The following is a 20,706-nucleotide window of genomic DNA, read 5'->3' on the forward strand; positions in this document are numbered from 1 at the left end:
AATAATTTCTGTTTTCTATTTTTAAAAAGAAAAAAGAGTAGGAAATTAAATTTTATTATCGGAGTGCAATAACAAATTATTAATAGACAGACATTTGTGGTCAGCACGTATTGTTTCTGTTCTCGTCTGTCTGAAGAAGAAGGGGGTCTGTGAAACTGTGCTGGAGCCAATCGGTCCATCTCAGGATGTTTCAAGCAAAGCAGATTTCCATTTCCCTTTTCAATGTCTTCAAATAAAAAAAAAGCCTTGTTTGCCATTGAAGTTTCTTTTAGTATTCAGCATTGTTGAGTGTTTAATAACAATGGAAGATTTCCATTCCTGCAAACGGCGGTGTACCACAGCTCAGATCTGCACTATAGATAATAAACCGTGTAACTGCACAACCCACCTTGACCTTTCCCCTTTCACTCCGAGAATCAAGAGACATCAAGAACACAAATCCTCCACCCACAGTCCGGTTATCAACGACAAAAAGAGAAGATGAAGAACGCTAATACAACCTCAAGTCTGTATCATTATAAAGTTATGATTGTTGCTGCCTCTGCATATTGTTTCAAAATATTTGTATTAACACAGTTGTATGGATTTCATTTAAATGTACAGTCACCAATCAACTGGGACATTGCAAAGTAACTCTGCTACCTCTTCACCGCCAAACTTTTCTGTACACACATGTCTAAATAAAAACCTCTCTCAACTACTGCTCCTGATTAAACAGAAACAACAGCAATACCGTTGAGAGGGACATTTATTTAGACAAAGCACAAGTACTTTCTATTTTAACACCTGCATGCAATCAAATGTCTTTTCTTGGTGAGTATTGGATTTTCACATTGAGCAAGCCAGGTGATGAATAAATTACATTACACAGAAGTGTGGCACATGACTGGAATCAATAAGCTACTAACGACCAAATGAGCAAGATGGGCCGATTGGCCTCCTCTCGTTTGTAAACTTTCTTATGTTCTTATGTTCTTATGTGGAGTTTGCTCGGCTTTTCTATTCCTATTCTTTGTTATACTTGTTTCATGCTTTACCACGATTCAGATATGATTTCTTCAGCTTTCCAAAGACTTTACATCAGGCCATATCAAATTGAAAATACGCAGTATCTTAGTCTCAACCATGACTGCTAGCATCATAAAAAGGTAAGGTGGCAGTAGAATTTGTTTAAGCTACTCTATAATAAACTAAAATAAAGCATCACCATAAAAGGATTAACCAAAAAGATAAAAGAAAAAAATTATAATTTTGTGTGTCCAGTGCCCAGTAAAAGATTAGAGTCAGCCAAGAGCAATGTTGTTCAAAGATCTTCAGTGGTACAGAGACCGTACTACCCCCACGCACATGGTGATTACAAACTCTCCAGGTAGAAACAACAAAACAACTATTGCTTTTCAAAGAGAGAATTGTGAACAATGTGACTCCCTGATTACTTTGAGTCTCATGTGTTGCACCAGCGGCAGGCAGATTGTAATGTGCTGTAAGCTAGACAAGAACAAAGATATATTGAGCATCAAAAGAAACTTATCACTTATATTTGAGCATCAAAAGAAACTTATCACTTATATTTGAGCATCAAAAAAAACATCACTTATATTTAGAAAAAAATCACTAGATGTGGTAGAAAAATAACAAACTGTTTTAGAGTGCATTGACTTTTTATGGTGCTGATTAACAATTGACATCACGAAGATGCTGCAAAATGATCTGTCGATCTTGGGCAGATGTTGCGAGACTTGGTCTGCCAGTTCATGGCCTGCCATTGACAGAGTGTGTCTCGCCAGGTTTGAAATTGCTGGCTGTTAGCACCCAAGATGGCAAGCCACAGTACGCTGCCCTAGTCCAGCCTCCAACATGCTGATTGCATGAAGGTGCTGCTCTCTTGACATATTGTTTTTTTTCTGTGATTTTCTTTATTGCTTTTATTCAAGCTTGCAATTCAACAGCTGAAATCACTCCATATCCAGTGTCCAATCAACTGTCTCACTAATTAGGTGATTAAGTGCATATGCTTCAGGCATAGTCACTCAAGCGTGTCATGTTCAAGGATGAATGATCGAGTGATTAAAAAGAAACCAAAAACATTTCGTCAATGTCCATCATTTTTATACCTAATTTTTTTTTAAAGAAATGTGTTATATAATAATATAAGGTGTAATTCACACACCATACATGAATTTGAATAAACCAGCAGAAAGCACACACATGGATTTACATTTGCATGATACCCTACATACTATTTTCTCTATCATAAAGGGTAATGAACCGACACAGACTGCAACACTAAGATGGCTCACTGACCGGGGATTAGCCTCTGTAAAGTACCTGCCATATGTGTTACCGGATAAGCACTGTGCATGTGGCAGAAGGGGAAAGGTTAGAGTGGGTCACGCACTTACACAGTGATATTAGTATAGTGCTGCACAGGCAACAGCTGGTGCTATGCAGTGCATTATCAATGATACAGACAGAGAGGCACACAGTGTGGTAATGCAGTAAGAGCTGACCCAGAGCAGTGCCCTACTCACTCACACTGCTCCAGAGTTATGTTTCGATTGCTGTGAAACTATTTCAACTCCCAACACATTCTGCAGCCCTCTGAAGTGTTAAACAGGATCTCTAATAAACACTTATTATTCTCGAATACATGTCAGCCTTTCTTCATCATTGAAATGAAGAGAGAGCTCTTACTGAAAGTAGCTTTTAATTGAATGTCATTTATTTCCACAAGCTTACTTAAAGGTTAGTAAAATAATTTATTTTGCAGAGAACACAAAGTAATCTTGACACAAACACTCTCTGTTGTGTATTCCCTTGATCTGCTACAAAAATCCCTTGCTTTGCAGCATGTCTGTGAAATATATATATATATATAAGAACATAAGAAAGTTTACAAACGAGAGGCCATTCAGCCCATCTTGCTCGTTTGGTTGTTAGTAGCTTATTGATCCCAGAATCTCATCAAGCAGCTTCTTGAAGGATCCCAGGGTGTCAGCTTCAACAGCACTACTAGGGAGTTGGTTCCAGACCCTCACAATTCTCTGTGTAAAAAAGTGCCTCCTATTTCCTGTTCTGAATGCCCCTTTATCTAATCTCCATTTGTGACCCCTGGTCCTTGTTTCATTTTTTAGGTCAAAAAATTCCCCTGGGTCGACATTATCATTATCATTACCATATATATATATATATATATATATATATATATATATATATATATACACACTGCAGCAGGTCTTGTAAACAGAACACACATATAAAATATACCTTAGCAGCTAGTTTTTTCTTTGCTTTGGTGTGATTCAAATTTTCTCCTCTTTTCATTGGCATCAGCAAGGGAGCGTGCAATTCACTGCGAACAAATGAATCAACGACACAGATGAACGACAAAGGGAAAAAGGCAACTTCACTGCACATAGCGTCTGAAGACATGGGTGTAAGGACTTGGGGAAATGAGCTTCACAACATCCATGTGTGCCCTGTAGGAGACAAGTGCATCAAAGAGGGATTATTGCAGACACATCTTAAGGTAGAGGTTGTATAGAATCCATTACCAGGCTAGGTGCAATACTGTACATTTTGTTTCAAAGTTCTCCTATCGCGATGCTTTGCTATTTTATCAGCAAGTGTTGGGGTGGGGGAGGGTGCGCTAATAAAACAGGCAATTTAGAAAGGAGGCTCTAAAAGCTTTTTAATTAAACAGTCCCTTTCTTTAGTTTTTTTTTTTTTTGCTTTGATCTCATCAGCATTGCCTGAAGTGTTTTCAGCTCTGTCTAAAAAATGTATTAAATAAATTCGCTGTTTCAGTCTCGTGATTACCAATGTTGCTGCTTTATTGCCTAGCTGAAATCATGCCACGCACAACTTTAAGCACTCAATCAGATGATGTATAAGAACTCTATCAATGTACAGTATATATTAATAAAGACTTTTTGTTGCAAAGTGTGTGTATAATTCGATTACATATTTTTTTTTTCAATTTCTGTATAGCTGAATTGATGTCTATTAGTCCGGAAAAGAAACTTGTGAAAAACTAAATGATGCTGCTTGGAACAGTATAGTATAGCATTAAAAGCATTAAAATGACCGCATTGCATTTACTGACACATTAATGCTTCATGAATATCATTCACTATGTCCAAAATATGCATAACTAGATTAGCTTAGCATATTCCCCTTGACATAGCATCATGTATTTCAATACTGCTTTTATCAACCCCCCGCTCCCACCCACCCAAACTGTCATATCACTACATAAAGAAAACATCATACGAAATAATATTAAACTTGTGCAAATCTGACAAATAAAAAAAAAAATTCCTGTTGGTGGTAATAGACATGCGCAAGTCATCATCCATTTAATTACTTACATATCTGTTTGTTTAAAGCGAGTCATCTGGCAGCCTGAGCATCTGTTAATCTGAAGAGAAGCACATACTCTCTACTGGCATACAAAAGTTATTTTATGATACAGATGTTACAATCCGAGCTTTACATTAATGCAGAAGATGCTTCCTTGTACTATGTGATGTCCTGTAATTGAGGGTAGTCTCTTACTTCAATGGTTTAGGTTTAGGGTTAGGGTTAAGATTAAGATTGTGCTGTGTGGCATCCTGTGATTGAGGGTAGTCTCTTGCTTCAATGGTTTAGGTTTAGGGTTAGGGTTAAAATTAAGATTGTGCTGTGTGGCGTCCTGTGATTGAGGGTAGTCTCTTACTTCAATGGTTCAGCTGTCGACACAACTGGAGGTGATTAAGCACCTAGAAGCAGCAGTTTAAGATTTGAAACACTCACTTGCAGAATATGTACACTACTAATACTAAAAGAAACTAGATTTGATGCACCAAACCCCCCTCATCACTTCCCTTAATCACACTGGTGTAAACTCCATTACCACAACATACACTTCTAAATGGTTTTCCAGACCCGTGTAGACTGCGGCGGGATTGATGTGATCTTGAGTTTCTTTACGAAACAATGCAGCTGCTTTGTACTTTTATCTGTTGTACACTTTGTTCCTCCCTCCCTCTCCCCTCAATCGATATTCATAAGATTGGAAAAAAATTATAAAAAGTCAGTTCTCCATGGCAACAAAGCAACTCCACTCCTGCAGCAAATTGCTACCCTGTGTTTCAAACAGCCCTCAACGTCATTAGTAAATCTTTAGAACAGAAATGATGCAGTTGCATTCTTCATGTCTTGTGTGTGGAAGCACAAAATATGCAGGTGCACACACACAGACTGTTTAGACTGTCATTGTGCTTAACATGAAAGGAGGAGAACAAAGCACAAGCACACTTAAAGTGTGGGTAGGGTTTTTAAAAGGCATATTTTTGCATGTATTTAAAAAGGTTGTGTTACCTTATAAGACCATGTTTCCGTAATATTAGTATGGCAAAAGCACCCTGAACTTTGATACTCAAAGTTAATCAAATTAACATATGGGTCAGAATATATTATCACACAGCAATCTGGTTAGTTTTGGACTGGTGGCTGTCCAAAACCAACTCGAGACATGTTATTTTGATTATTCCATGTTTCTTAAATTAGACTGTGATCTTTCAATTGTTCTCTTATTGGGATGAGCTTTCCCATCATTCCTTGGCTGAAATCCCAATGTCTTTATTTTGAGTGCATTTTTTTTACTATACTGTGCTTGATTTGCCATGCTTGCGATTTCAAAAATTGCTTCTGCAAAGACTTGTCAAGACTTATTATGAGGAAATGAGGTAGGGAAGTATATATGTGTTGCACAGTGTTTCCCCTATGGGCTTTAGTGTACAAGGATAATATGCTTCCCTTCAACCCACCATGCTACTGTGCTTCCTTACGACATATTTTTCTTTAAAGATTAATTGTTTTTTGGCAGAGATTACTTAATGAAAAGTTGTGCAGTGTTTTTATCCAGCAGATATTGATTCCTCCGCAGCGGGACAGTTGCTGTGTGGGCATTAAGCTACAGCACCTGAAGGCAAGCTTCCTGAATATTGAACTAGACAGCTTGCAGAATTACTAGGGACCTTTGATCACAGATCTCAGAGAATCGCTTGTAAACGTGTATTTCCCTGCTCCAGTAGTGACAGGCTGCTGTGTGGGGCTTTTCGCTGTGACTGAGGATTGATAGAGAGAGATGTGGAGTTTCCCTCAGCTGGAAGTACAGCTCCTGGAGGCTAACAGCTTTTCATAAGTTACAGTCCTGTCTGTAATAAGTGGGAGAGGCACGCAGGGTGATGAGTACCAGCTCATCAAATCAACCCCAAACAGCAGTCTTTAGCAATGAATGTTGAGGCAAATTTTCTGAGAGAAATAATGTAATTGTATAAACCTAGCAAGGAACAAATCTCATCCTGTATATGAGCAGGTAAAGTTTATAGACAGAGTGAGAAAGCCTGGCTGCACGTTACTCTTTTGTCGACCTTTGAATAGAAATAGGTTGATTTATGAAGCGAACTCAGGTTTAGGAGTAGCTTCAATGAGGATGTAAAAGCGAGTTCTTTAGTTACATGCAAAATGATGCGTGTTGAAATACCCGAGCAGACAGGATGGCAATAGTGAAATTGGTGAAACAAATGTTTTCAAACTTAATAATTAGTTTTCCCAAATTGGATTTGTAGTTCCAAACAGCAAATGGCAAAGGTAGGCATCACTTTTGATTGTTACACTAGACACATCAGTAATCCGTATAGTCTTGGAAACAGAAAAACCTTCCAAAAACGAGGCCTCTATCAAAGTCTGTCAGATATGTTCTCTATCAGTAAATAGGTCAAATTGTACATTACCCAACCAGTAAAACTTCTGACCTTAACCACAAGAAGGAAAAGCTTGGACTTTAATCCATATACTGTTTATCTTAACATTAGCTGGTTTATTCTACCAATTTTGGACTTTAACATGATCATATACATTTCTTTAAGGCTGTTGAATTAAAAAAAAAAAAAAAAAAAAAATTGTCCATTTTCGTTCACTGAAAAAAGCTATACTGTGGTGGCTGCTGATTGCACTGGGGTTCCTGATGCTAGATGAAGCTGCTCTCGCGCTGGCACCCGTACTTGTAATTTTCCATCTGTTGTCCTGTGATCTGCTCCTACAGCTTCAGTGACGTTTGTGAATCCTTGTTCCCTGAAAGAGATTAAAAAATAGGCATTACCCTGTTGTATACAAAGAAGATACAATACACTTCTGTCCTCAAGATACTTACGCCAGTAACTGCTCGAGTTCTCGTTTGATCTTGCCGACGATAGGTGGCCCTTGGTAGGTGAAAGCGCTGTAAAGCTGGACCAGGGTGGCGCCGGCACGTATCTTTTCAAGAGCATCCTGCCCGCTGCTCACTCCCCCCACTCCTACAATAGGAATCTTCCCTAAAAAGACAACAGTCACTCAGAGACTAGATAGAAGAAACCATGTTTGTCTACTAGCAGCAGAGTACACAGCCATGTGCCAGCATCTCCCAAACAACTGAGTGGTCAAGGCACTGAACCTGTATATCACTATTTCAGTTTTCTTCCAAAATTATTATTATTATTATTATTATTTATTTCTTAGCAGACGCCCTTATCCAGGGTGACTTGCAATTGTTATAAGATATCACATTATTTTAACATACAATTACCCATTTATACAGTTGGGTTTTTACTGGAGCAATCTAGGTAAAGTACCTTGCTCAAGGGTACAGCAGCAGCGTCCCCCACCTGGGATTGAACCCACGACCCCCCAGTCAAGAGTCCAGAGCCCTAACCACTACTCCACACTGCTGCCCAAATAATACGTTTATTTGTTATGTTTTTCCCTAAACATGTATCTTTAATTTCCGATATAATTTTTTACTTGTAACTGAATATTTTTTTATGTTTATTTACAAGTTGAACTACAAAGTGTGTGAATGAGACCTGCACAGTGCAGTGGTTGCCTGGTACCTTTAGTGAGGCTGTACATCTCCCGCACAGTCTGTGTGGACATTTCCCTTAGGGGTCTCCCACTCAGCCCCCCAGTCTCTCCGCGAAGGGGGTCCTGCAAGGTCGAAGGTCGCGAGACTGTGGTGTTGGTGACGATCAACCCATCCACCCCAAGCTGGGACACAGTAACAGAGAAAACCACGGTCAGCACTGAATCAGTAAGTAAAAAAATCTGTTTTTTAATTTTGTATTACTCAGATCTTTCGTTACAGATTGCGTCCTCTATAGGTGAGATGAGACAAGGTTAAAAGCTCCAGAACCATGACTGCAGAGGAGCCTTGCTCTTTTGCATAGTTAAGCCACTCACTTGCAGTGCGCAAGGTCACCAGTTCGCACCCAGCCTCCACCCTGTTATAAATGCATGTGTACCATTTAAAAGACTTCAAGTTAATAAAAATAAGGCACTTCTGAGCTCAGCTGAAAGCGATGTGTGTTGGCCGTGTGTGTTCTGACCTCAGTCACAATGTCGGCTATGTCCTGCTTGTCCTGCGGGGTCAGGTCTGGAGCGATCTTCACAAGGACTGCTGGCTTTCGCTCGCACTTGAGGGCATCCCTCTCCTTTAGCACCTGCAAAGAGGCATCCTTAGTCAGTTAAATTCCACCAGTGCAGGCCATGGAAGGGACAGCATGTTGCATCTCAGTGGATCAATTCTGTAAGGGGCTATATTAATTCACTGTGTATCTAGATTTGCTGTTGGTATAAATACAGGTTATGTCATTAGGGTTTGGCTGCTAATAAACCAGTTCATGATTATTTGATCACATTACTTATCTTCTAAATCAGAAGCATCACAGCCACTGCGACTACAGCTGCAAAAGTGTAAACAAAAATCATTTGCAGTATAGTAATCAATTATAATAATTAATAACCTAAATCAAAAGAAAAAAAAGAAAAAAGTAAATGTTGCGCCAGTCTCACCCTGTCCAGCAGGAGGCGCAGCTCCTCTTTGCTCTGCAGGTCTCTCAGTCCGGGTGTGTTGGGGCTGCTCACGTTCACCACAAGGTAATCAGCCAGCATGCCCAGCACTCGCACCCCCTCTGAATAATCAGACGCTGCATCCCGGGACAGCTTGTTCTTACCCAGGTTAATACCAAGGGGCCGACCAGCTAGGTAAGCCCAGGGGGACAGTAACAATAACACAGCAATTCAGTACTACTGTATTATTATTGTTACTATTAATCTTGCTTTTACTATCATGACGACCTCCTCATAAATATACTGTTCTTCAAGTTACTGAACAGATGATCATTACAATAATGTTCAATTCAAACGAAAAGGGTACTGCACAAAACATTCTAATACAATCTACACATTTCTACTTCTTGTACACTACTGTCAGAATATTACCTTCACTTTGTGCCTTAAGTATGTATACGAAACTAGCAGTACTACAGAAAGCTGCAGATGGCACTCTTGTGCCACATTTTAAACAAACACTGAATCTGAAAGCCCATAAGCTGAATGCAGTGCAGACAAGAGAGCAAAGTTCAGGGGATCTGACAGCCAGCACATTCAATAAGGAGAATCCATACAGCAACGGTTTGCAAACCTTTCAAGGTGATTAATTCATTCTAGCATAGGAAAAAGAGATGAATTATTAACAAAGAGGGTGTTCCTGGGAGGCACAGGGTTTATTGTTGAGATGTTGTGTTGCCTAATTGTAGGGGAACTCAGTAGTGGGGGTTTTGAGAGTCAGCAAAATCAAAAGTTTTGATAGCATACCTTTCGTCAACTCAGACTGCAGTTCTTGCCTTGCCTTCAGCCTCTCACGGACGGCTGCATGGCCACAGCTGTTAAAACCATACCTTAAAAAAAAAAACACACACACACACACACACAAACTATCAATTCATTAGTCTCACTGTTCATGACGAAGCGCCGAAGCATGTTAATAATAAGGACACTGCTGACTTGAGTTTTATTTTACTTTTGTATTTCCATTAAGTGTTAAAGTCAAGAGGGGTTAGACTATATTAAGATACATGTTTGAGAAGATATGGTCCAATCATTCGTCACACAAATTCAAAAATACCAAACAGGTAGTGCAGGGATGAGAAACAATTCCGCCACAATACCACGCTTAGCACATTAACAACATTTGACTGCTGATCCTACAAAACACCATCTGTCGCTTGAATTTCAGCTACAGTGAAACCTAAACTAACTGGATTCCAAAGGGATTGACACTATGTGACTGCTTATTTGAGGTATCTCTCATGTACTTTTGAAATTATTGATAACAATAACATATTTTCAGGCATGCTTGGAATACACCTGCCTGAGAAATGATGATGATCGCATTTGCTATTCAAAAGCCAAGCGCAACACTCCCTGGAAAAGTACACAAACAATTTGCATGCAAGTGATACTGTGACTATTCCTAGGACTATTTTTTCAGTGACTAAGCCAGTGGTAAAAAGGTGAAATATTGAGTAATATGTTGACCATATCTGAACATGTTACCTACATAATATAATGTACTACTACTGCAGAGCCAAGAGATGAACTTATGGTTAGAGCGGAGGACTGGAAGCCAGAGGAAACTGTTTTAAATCCCAGCTCACTCCTGTGATTATGTGCCCTAGATGAGGTGCATCCTTGGTGTCATAGCTTGCCGATTTCTGAGAAATCTTGTGACACTGACCTTTCATTTCTGTTGGCTCCACCCGCTTCTAGTCTATACCATAGAGCAGGTTCCAGATGAAAGGTTACAGTGTTTAAGAAAGCTGATAAAACACGGTCAAGAAAATAAGTTCAAAGACAGTTTGAGAAGCAGTAGTAACCTCAGAAGACATTAAGGGGTACAGAAGTGTAAATAAAAAAATAGGTTGGTTTGTAACAAAAAATCTCCCACCATGGCTGTAAATAGATGATAAAGTAGACTACTGTGACCTATATCCAGCATGTAGATGTAAAAATGGAAGTGTGACATAGAGAAGGATGTATAACAGACATACATATACATGCATATATACATATGTTTAAAAACCAACCTGTGCTTTTGGAGTGCTGTTCATTTTTACACAAAAAGACAAGTGAAGACAGTCCTGTATGTGACAAACCAGGGTGTGCTTGCCACATGCAGGACACTCCAAAAGCACAGGCCTGTATGTTTATTTTCAACACAAAATAAACAAAACCAAAACCTAGCTCCATACAGGAGTGCTAGCTAAACGTTTCAGTTATAAACTATACTGGACAGCTAAGCTGTTTACCGGTCACACAAAAACCCATATACTTTTACAAGTGAGTTAAACACTGTACCTTCTTGTTGTTCCAGCTCCCTGGTTGTCTCCCTTGGAGATTTGGATTCTCTTTTTATAGTATGTGGCTGTTCCCAATTAGCACCAATTATCCCATTTGGGAACAGCCACATTCTCACATGTTTTTGGCTCTTGCTCTGCCACAAGTGATACTCTTAACCTAGTTGAGAGGATAAACAGTTCTGCTTGTGCATGCAAAAATGTAAGATTGATTCACAAACATTTCTTTAGTTTGGATTTATCCATTAAAAGGGTCCCTTATCTACCTGTTAATGACGGCCTGGTCCGCAGGAAGCCTGAATACTCTGGGTTTGGGGTTTCCTTCCTGGGGTTGCGGTGTGACACTCCCAACCTCCACGAAACCGAAGCCCAGCCGGAAGAGCCCGTCCGCTGCCTCTGCATGCTTATCAAAGCCTGCTGCTATCCCCAGCGGATTCTGGAACCGCTGCCCCAGAACCCGAACCTCCTGAGAACAGAGCAGACACGGGGGATGAGGGAGCGCGACAACTGGAAAAGCTCCTGATCGTCGGCTGATACACAGGGGGGGATGAGGGAGATACAGGAGACTAGAGCAGCTCCCGAGAGCAGGCAGTTGGAAAATCAGTGTGCAGCAATAGGACTATAACTCATCCTGACCCATAGACTGAACTGTGCATCACTCCCACTACTGTTAAGCTTATTATTACTATTATTTTTTAGGTACCAATGTTTATTACAAAAATAATTCCTAGTAGCTGGTGTCTGAGTCATTCCAAGGAGGAGTTTTTACCACAGGCGGTGTGGCCCACCAAATGTTGTGACCACCAAAATCTTTTTTTATTTTTTATAATTAAAATTCATAATAAAATAAAATTGCAATACTGTAATTATTGACTCTTAAGAATGACAACACCATGGAGAAACTTATAACAGGTCTGTTGGATAAAAAAAATAAACACACTCCCCCTGGCAGGGTCTTACCAGTGATGGAGAGTCCCTGTGCCTGCCTCGTGGGACAAGTCCCAGCCCGATGAATCGAACTGCCAACACATGTGCTGTCTCCGCTCCCACAATCCTCTGCAAGGCTGGCATCAGCTGATTGGCATAGAAGCGCTCGTCCCCAGTGGCTGTCAGGTACGAGACAAACAGCAGACCACCTGAGCCAATCACCTTCACCGCATCCTTTGCACGCTTCAATTAGAAAAACAAACGTAGGAATTTGTATTAACGTTTCTGCTTTCTATTACGTTATTTATACCGATATCTGGTGGCTGACTGAAAAAGAGTTATACATTTCTCACAATCCTGACGTGGACACCCTTTGCCACTCAGTCCCGGGCCTCTATCAAGCAGAAACTGCCAATCAAACTGCCTTAGACTGTGATGGCCACATGTGTCAATATCCCCATCGCCAGCTACTGTATGTACATCCTGTGGAGAGTTTATACTAGTGCTGGGACGAACATAGGATTTTCATATTTTGATATTCATTCACAATTTAAATAATCATTTGGATATTCATTCGTTTTTCAATAAGTAATAAAAGCCATTATATTTCTCTGAATGCAGGCAGAGACAGCACAGCAGCAGGGGCAGGGGGCGTGGCCATGGCCCCTGTGTGTGTGCCTTTATTTTACAGCAAGACCTTACAATACGTAACACGTTAAAATAGAAAAATATCCCAGGAGTAAAGAATACGTTGTGTAGGACTTACTTTACCCCAGTGAATTAACTACAAAACAAAGGATGCCAAATAGCAGTTCAAGTTAAACGTTGTTTTGTTTATTGCCGAAATAAATAGTACATCAAGTTGACAACGCATTTTTTTTTTTTTTTCATTCCTTGCCATTGCTGTTTCTTCACAGTAAACAGTGGCCATCGACACGTTTTCATAAAGTAATAACATGAGGTTTACTTGTGCCTTTTTGTAGCTGAACAAGCAAACAACATTTTTACTTTAAACACTTAAAATAAAACAAATGTGGAAATGGCGTTGTAAAGTGAAGGGGAAAAAAAACTCACTGTTTTGGTTCTTGTTTATTGCATTCCACATAACAGAAAGTCACAACAACAACAAAATATATGATATATTACAATCTACATAAAAATCACTACACAACATTTTCAGGAAGTTGGGTACTGTTTAAGCGAGGCATTTCAGAATGACGTGCTTGCCTTTTTACTGCCCCATGAGATTCTGACTCGCTCTAAAGCAGCACAACGCGTTTTTGTCCCAAATGGCTTTCCATAGAGATCACTATGTACACACGCATAATCTGGTTTGTTTCCTTTCTGCTGTCTAAAATTTTTAAATAGAGGCTCAAGAGCTGCTGTGTTGATCCTATATATATATATATATATATATATATATATATATATATATATATATATATATATTCCTCTCAGATATCACACAGAGCTCTTTTTCATTTGCCATTTTTTTTTTTAAACTGTTGAGCAAATTCTGGTGAGACAATAAATAAGTGCAAGGTATTTTTGTCATTTGTAGCGAATACATGTCAAAATATATCCGTTTCAATATATTTTCCAACATCTCATGCAAAAATATCAAAGCACCAGATTAGGAATCAGAAAATCTAGTTAGTTATTCTTGTTCTTCTCCTTGTAATAAATGATGGATGATTTTCATGAAAGTTTGCATACTTGCAAGGACTGGAAACACGCTTTGCTTAAGAATACAGGTGTCACAGCCTTCAGGTACAGGGCTCCTGAACTATAGAATGATCTGCCTAGTTCTGTAAGGGAAGCATGAACTGTTGCAGATTTTAATAATAATAATAATAATAATAATAATAATAATAATATCTATTTTTATACAGCGCCTTTCATAAGAAAGTTTACAAAACAAGAGGCCATTCAGTCCATCTTGCTCGTTTGGTTTGCTAGAAGCTTATTGATCCCAGAATCTCATCAAGCAGCTTCTTGAAGGATCCCAGGGTGCCAGCTTCAACAACATTACTGGGGAGTTGGTTCCAGACCCTCACAATTCTCTGTGTAAAAAAGTGCCTCCTATTTTCTGTTCTGAATGCCCCTTTATCTAATCTCCATTTGTGACCCCTGATCCTTGTTTCTTTTTTTCATAGTGCACCACCATCACAAAGCACTTTACAGAGGTAGGCTGTGAACTGTGCATTATATGCAGAGTCACTTACAATAGGACATTGATTTAACATCTCATCCGCAGGATAGACCACAAGGAGGTTAAGTGACTTGCTCAGGGTCACACAGCGAGTCAGTTTGTGGCAGAGGTGGGATTTGAACCAGTGACCTTCTGGTTACAACCACTGGACCACACTGCCTCTTTAAAACCAGACTAAAGACATTTTTATAATCTATCTTAGTTATCCTAAAATTATTGTGGTTTTTTTTAGTGTTATGTATTTTATTGTATTCTCTGCTTTTTATTGCTTATTCTTACTCCTTTTAGCTGTCAATACACTGTTTTGTCCATGTAAAGCACAATTAAGGATTGATTGATTGATTAAACTCTGAATCGCATATACTTTTCCATGGCTATTGGGGTGTGTGGAACAAATAGGGTAATTTTCTTGTGTGAAATTTTACATAATTCCAACATTAACATTATATGTTGGAGGAAAAATACACATTTGTATTAATTCTTTGAATAGTGGTCTACAGAATTTAAAATGTCTTATCACACACGTTTTTACTTCAAAGTAGGGTTACCACCCGTTCTGGATTGTTCTCTTTTTGAGGCAGCTGTCCTGGGAAATCTGTAACACTTCCCGGGACATTAAATGTCAAAGTATATGATTTATTTATTTATTTATTTATTTTTGTACGAAATGACTCTGGTGTCCCGGTTTTTTGTAAGTCAGAGGTGGGAACCCTACTTCAAAGACATTTATGAAACGCTTTCAAACATTCTTCATGCTCTTTACAATTGTCAGGTTAAAAGGAGATGACTGTGTAAAAACATATTAAAAGCTAAAGAATTAAAAAAGCAACAGCTTTAACTGTTTTCAAAGATCAATTAAGTGCTTGGTCATCCAGATACGTCTTAAGTTGCAACCTTGAATTTGATGCAGCAGAGTAACTCCTGCTGCAGTTTCCCCCTTTTTAGGCATCATTATAATTAAGGCTTCTGTTTTTTATTAATTTAGTTTTTTGGTGCTTATTTTTAGCTATTTGAGTTGTATGTAAATCGTTTTTTTTTTCTGGGAGTTTTTCATATACTGTATAATTTTTTTTATTTTTTTTCGGTTACTTTCCAAAATTCTTGGCCTTTTTTTTCTGTCACAATATATATAAACTGGTCAGTACTTGCACACATGTACCTTCTCTGGGATTTATGTGTGTTTAGGCATTTTTTTTTAATTCAGTTTTAAATTCCACGAGCGTGTAAACTCTCTATAACAGAACGCTTTACATCTCATGAGCAAAAACAATCCTCCACGTCTAACAGTTGTACTCTTGTTTTAAATCTTGCACGCGTGTTACAATCCTCCAATAGAAATGTTTAAATGTGCTGCCACTCAATATTTGGGGTGGGTTTAAAGTATTCAGAACAAATCAATGCGATATACAAGTCAGGAAGGAGGGACATTACCCGTCTCAGTAGTTTTTTGTATTTTATTTATTTTTCGCGGAGAAAGGGGTAAAGTCAACGAACTGAGTAACCATTTCCAGTGTTTTTCCGGTGTTTATTGGATATGCACCATTTTCATTTTTTTTTGTATTGGGTTTGTTTCATCAGATTTTATGAGTGTATGGATGCTGGTATTTTGATCCAACGCTCTTTAAATTAGACTCTATTGTGCAAGTACTGTCAACAAAAAGTGATTTGATCAAAGTCATATTGCTGGCCACCATCAAGATTTGAAGTAAATTAAATAAATGACACAGGTCATATAAAGAACATGTGCTGATGTAATTTTACATTGAAAATATTTCTGAGTGCATGGAATTAAAAAAAAAGTAGTATTTGAAATACAAATAGCAAAATGATTCTGAGCTGTCATGCAAATGAAGGCAAACCTCTCTGCGGTTTAATTTAACCCCACACTGTTAAGAGGGTGTCATGCAGCATTTACGAGAAAGCTTCCTCAATGATATACATTTTACTATTTGTATTATTATTTCGAAAATTGTTTAACAAGAATTATGCAAGTTCGTATGATGTTTAAAAAAAACAAAACATTTTACATCCATTTAATGCTTCATCAAACACATTTAAATGTATACAAACAATAATCCCTATTCACACAAGCCACTGCTGTGTTAATTAAAACAGATTGCTTGACTTTGCAAGGTTTTCCTTTAAAAAAAATGCTTAAAAGCGTAAAACAGTACATGAAAAATGACTTGCACCTTTAAAAACAAAATGTAAAACGAATTCCCTTTTTTTGTCTTGAGAAAATTCACTGGGAAACATTCTTTTGTAAATAACCTATTCCTTGAACAACCTAAAAATAAAATCTTCAATATGAACATCTTCGCTGTGCAAAGAATAGAGTGGCATTTTATATCGATATAAACAGGCCTCTGGACTGCCTATACTAGACAGTTTTGTTTATTTTGTTTGTTTTTAAATCCTTTAAGTGACTTGAGCTTTAGTGACACCTCAACAACGTTCAGATAAGAAAGCAGTGGCCTAAATATTGCTCCTAAAGCAACAGCTGTGTGACAATATGTATTTTACTGTCCTGGTGTCCTGTTACAGTACCTGCATGGAAAGGTCATTCTTAACCATCAGTCCAATAAGTTCAGGAGGTAACATTATACATATTCAGTTTCCTGAGGAAATATATACTCTACGGATTCCAAAAAATATATCACACAAGAAATGGTGAAAAAATACATAAGTAACTTCCCAGGACCATGGGCCACAGTAATTGGACACCCCTGGTTCCAAAATAGTGCACTTAAACAGTGCTGCTATTCACCTGCCATGTAACTCGTTCTGACTACTTTGTACTGTAAAACGTTAGGAGACATCCACATTGCTAACTACTACCTGAAATACAAAAGTATCAATGATAAGGTGAACTACAGATGCTACCACGAAAGTCATATGCAGCAGCCACGCGGGGACACCTGAAAAGCATTGCATAATGAGGACATTCTAACCTTGGCTAAATTCAACAGAGAAGGATATGAAAACATTAGGATTGCATACTGTAAAAACCGTATGCGTACATTTTACAAGAAAGAAGATACGATTACATTACAGCAATTCAATAAATTGACTAATTTTCACGTGCCCAGAATAACTAACAGTTGTATTGTAGAGTTCCCCATGTGCCACATTGTATATAATAGCAACACCAAATAACACAACACTTTATGTCCCTGCATAAAACGCACACTTTACCTTTAACAACTGTGCCGTCATTTTCCGCATGCAGCAGTTCACTGCGAGAGTCAGTAGTTCACTAGTTCAAGAGTCAACACGGCGATTTACTTCCTGGAGAAAACGCCGCGAGACTTGGGACGGCAACTTTATTTCTCTTTTTGTTGGAACGAAGGTGGCGACAAGTACGAGAGGGCTAGGCCTTGGCATAGCGGGTCCTCTTCTGTAAAATGTCATACTTGTATTGTTATGTGTCATTTGTGAACTGAGCGTTGCGTTAATATGTTGCGATTAAACAATTCAATTTAAACAGTTTATTGTCACAATCCAAGCCCGGGGGTTAATATGTTAGTCATATAAACATTTTAGACACTTTAATTTAAAATATACCCATAACAAAAACAAATTAATACCCCCCCCCCCCCCCCCCCCCCCAAAAAAAAAAATACATGTCAATGTCGTAGATATGAGTAAAATAAGTTTGACATAAGAATAACACTGATGAAGGCATTAGCTGAAATGTGTGTTTACATGGAATACAGGTTGATTTGATTAACATATGGCGAATGGTAAATGGGGGATCTCAGAAATAAACTTCAGCCAAAGAAGACCAGTCGCCCATAGAAATTTTAATCATTGGAAAGTGCTGGTTTGTTAGTCTGACATGATGATTTATGTAACAAACATACATTTACACAGATTGGCAACTCTGCACAATGTAAATAATGGTTATTTCTTGAGAAACTACTCAAGCTATGGATTATAAAAATAAAAAAAAAACGAATTTTCCAGGATCTGGGGTCCCATGAAGAGCCCCCATGATGGAGGGGGACCCAGTAAAGAGCGAGGAACCCTGGAAAACAACTCCACACAAAGAAAAGTAGACCGCCACAGAAACAATCTGTCAGCTTTTTGAAAGAGAGGATTGAAAACAAGCAAAGCAAAAGGCTAATAATTCACTGCTGCTTTTCACCACTGGAAACCATGTACAGACTAAAAATCTACTTCATTTGATGCCAGAATATTGCTCAAAGGTGTGCTCAAAAATCATTAAGGGGACGCACTGGCCATTTCTTAAGATTTCTTGCAGTACAAAGTTTACACTATGTATATTTAAATGTTTTTTTTTTTTGGCACAGTTGCAGAAAGACGGCCGCGCTCTTTGCCTGGTGCAGAAAGACGGGTGAAACTGTATTAAATTGTTTCAAATACATGATATGTTCACTTTGAGCCATTGCCCTAACCCTGACTCTAACCCTAATTAAGAACTGATTTAAATCTTAAGCTCAGTGTTGGAATTCTCTCTGCTGGCCTGTCGCTGAAAAGCATGCTCATCTTTCTGTGCCTTTTTTTTATTAATTAAGATTAATAAAGCAAATTAATAAAAATAAACAACTCACACTGTATGTTTGTGTGTGTGTGTGTGTGTGTGTATATATATATATATATATATATATATATATATATATATATATATATATATATTTTAAGCTGAGCATTGTGGTTGTAAAATATGGTAAATGCATTGTATTAGCATACACTTTTTATATGGGATAGCTCGCAATCCTTTGTTTTTGCTGTTCCAGTTCTGTTTTTTTCTCTGATGCACAACTAACCATTTGGTAGCCAAAATTCTAAATACATCTGTATCTAAGGGTATTCCAGCACCAACCATTAGCTATTTGCAAACAGGGAAGGGAAAAGACCCTTGAATTTGCCTAATAAGCGAGAGGACTGGCTGTTGTTAGCATCTTCCTGACTTTCATGAGAAGAGAGGGAGGAGAACTCTTGTTTGGAGGCTGCTTCGGTCCTGCCACACTACCTCATTGGACTGGACACACACACATACAGCAGCACAGCGAGAGCGCTGCACAGTACATTCAGAGTGATGTTTCAGAGATCAATGCCCTCGGTGGCCCTAGTTGTCACCCTTATTCTGGTTTTGGGGTGTAACACCCCTGCGGTACAGGGGAATACCTGTGCTAAGGAAGATATGAAATTTAAGGGAACATGTTACAAGTTTGTCAAGCAGCCCGTGTCCTGGACACAAGCCCAGAAGTTTTGTATCAGCAAAGGAGGGAATCTGCTGCACTCTATTGATGGGGAGACAAAGGAGTTCCTCAATCAGCATCTGGACCAGGACCAGGCATGGTGGGTCGGGAAGGACCTGTCAAATGAGACTTCGAAAATGAAACCAACCGGTAAGCTTCCCTTAAACAATTGTGAGATAATTTGTGTGTGAGAGAGAGGGAGGGAAATATTTCTAACTGAGTCCAAATTTGAAACTTAATATTTCCAAAAAAACTATTTTTTACTGGTAGAACTTGACCTTCTAAATAACTGGTATTCTTAGTTTTAAAGTGTTGGTCTCTATTCACAAAAGCTTTGATTCTTGAGTAAAGAATGTGTTTTTATGAATAAAATACTGTTATTTCTACAAGAAGTGTTGATATATCTAGCATCCAATATTTGTTTTTATATTCGGTGATCCTGAGTGAATATAATTCTTACCGGATCACAATTTTGGACTCTATCTTGTATTCATTTATTTAAATCCAGCGGCCGAATGACAGGGAGAATCACACTTCTATAAATTACATTTAATTAGGTTTACTTTATTTTCTATAAATATATAAACAGAATACTCCATGAATGTTCATAGAGTGCTGTGCTTATTTCACTCAAGGGGAGAGCCGTAAACAACTCACTCATCCCTTTCAGTGGCTTGTGGGTTATGTCCTCATTCGTGGAATAACTACAGTGCTCTGTGAATGCCTACGGTGTATCGTCTATAAACTGAAGAAACTTTATTAGATTGTTGTTGACTACCTTAACAACATCCAACATCCGTTTCATGAATAATCAATGTAACTGCATTTTATTCGTTAAAGTTGACTTGACTTAAAGCCCTGTGTATGGAATGTTTTTTAAATAACACTAATTTTGGTATTCATGAAACTTTTTCAAGACAGTAGTGGGAAAAAAACCCAACAGCCTTCTAAATATAACACTTGATTTTCAAATCACAGCTCAGCCACTGACTCATTGTGTGACCCTGAGACTCATTGTGTGACCTCCTTGTGCTCTGTCTTTTGGGTGAGACATTGTTGTAAGTGACTCTGCAACTGATGCATAGTTCACACACCCTAGTATCTTGTAAAGCGCTTTATGATGGTG

The 20,706-nt window shown here is 38.4% G+C and overlaps 2 protein-coding genes across 4 annotated transcripts in view; one reads left to right on the plus strand and one right to left on the minus strand.

Annotated features, from left to right (window-relative positions):
• Positions 1–4,247: 4,247 nt before the first annotated feature.
• Positions 4,248–17,666, minus strand: dhodh (dihydroorotate dehydrogenase). Of its 3 annotated transcripts, XM_034904224.2 has the most exons (10): positions 17,551–17,666; positions 12,177–12,386; positions 11,483–11,682; positions 10,598–10,679; positions 9,676–9,758; positions 8,872–9,059; positions 8,406–8,519; positions 7,914–8,067; positions 7,199–7,358; positions 4,248–7,119 (listed from the first exon to the last, which is right to left on the minus strand). In XM_034904224.2, the coding sequence occupies exons 3-10, from the start codon at positions 11,616–11,618 to the stop codon at positions 6,975–6,977; spliced, it is 1,062 nt and encodes a 353-aa protein (XP_034760115.2). In that variant the 5' UTR covers positions 11,619–11,682; positions 12,177–12,386; positions 17,551–17,666; the 3' UTR covers positions 4,248–6,974. The 3 variants fall into 3 exon arrangements, with proteins under 3 accessions (XP_034760115.2, XP_058849712.1, XP_033897707.3); XM_034041816.3 differs by lacking the exon at positions 10,598–10,679 and having other exon boundaries at positions 4,251–7,119; XM_058993729.1 differs by lacking the exons at positions 11,483–11,682; positions 12,177–12,386; positions 17,551–17,666 and adding an exon at positions 11,218–11,475.
• Positions 17,667–19,315: 1,649 nt separating this feature from the next.
• Positions 19,316–20,706, plus strand: part of pkd1l3 (polycystic kidney disease 1-like 3) — a 43,933-nt gene continuing 42,542 nt past the window's right edge. Inside the window, exon 1 of the mRNA XM_058994094.1 lies at positions 19,316–19,730. Coding sequence (XP_058850077.1) covers positions 19,418–19,730 — 313 coding nt within the window. The 5' untranslated portion in view covers positions 19,316–19,417. The remainder of the gene's footprint in view (positions 19,731–20,706) is intronic.

The sequence above is a fragment of the Acipenser ruthenus genome, chromosome 20 (genome assembly GCF_902713425.1).
Source record: "Acipenser ruthenus chromosome 20, fAciRut3.2 maternal haplotype, whole genome shotgun sequence".
NCBI classification, from domain to species: domain Eukaryota; kingdom Metazoa; phylum Chordata; class Actinopteri; order Acipenseriformes; family Acipenseridae; genus Acipenser; species Acipenser ruthenus.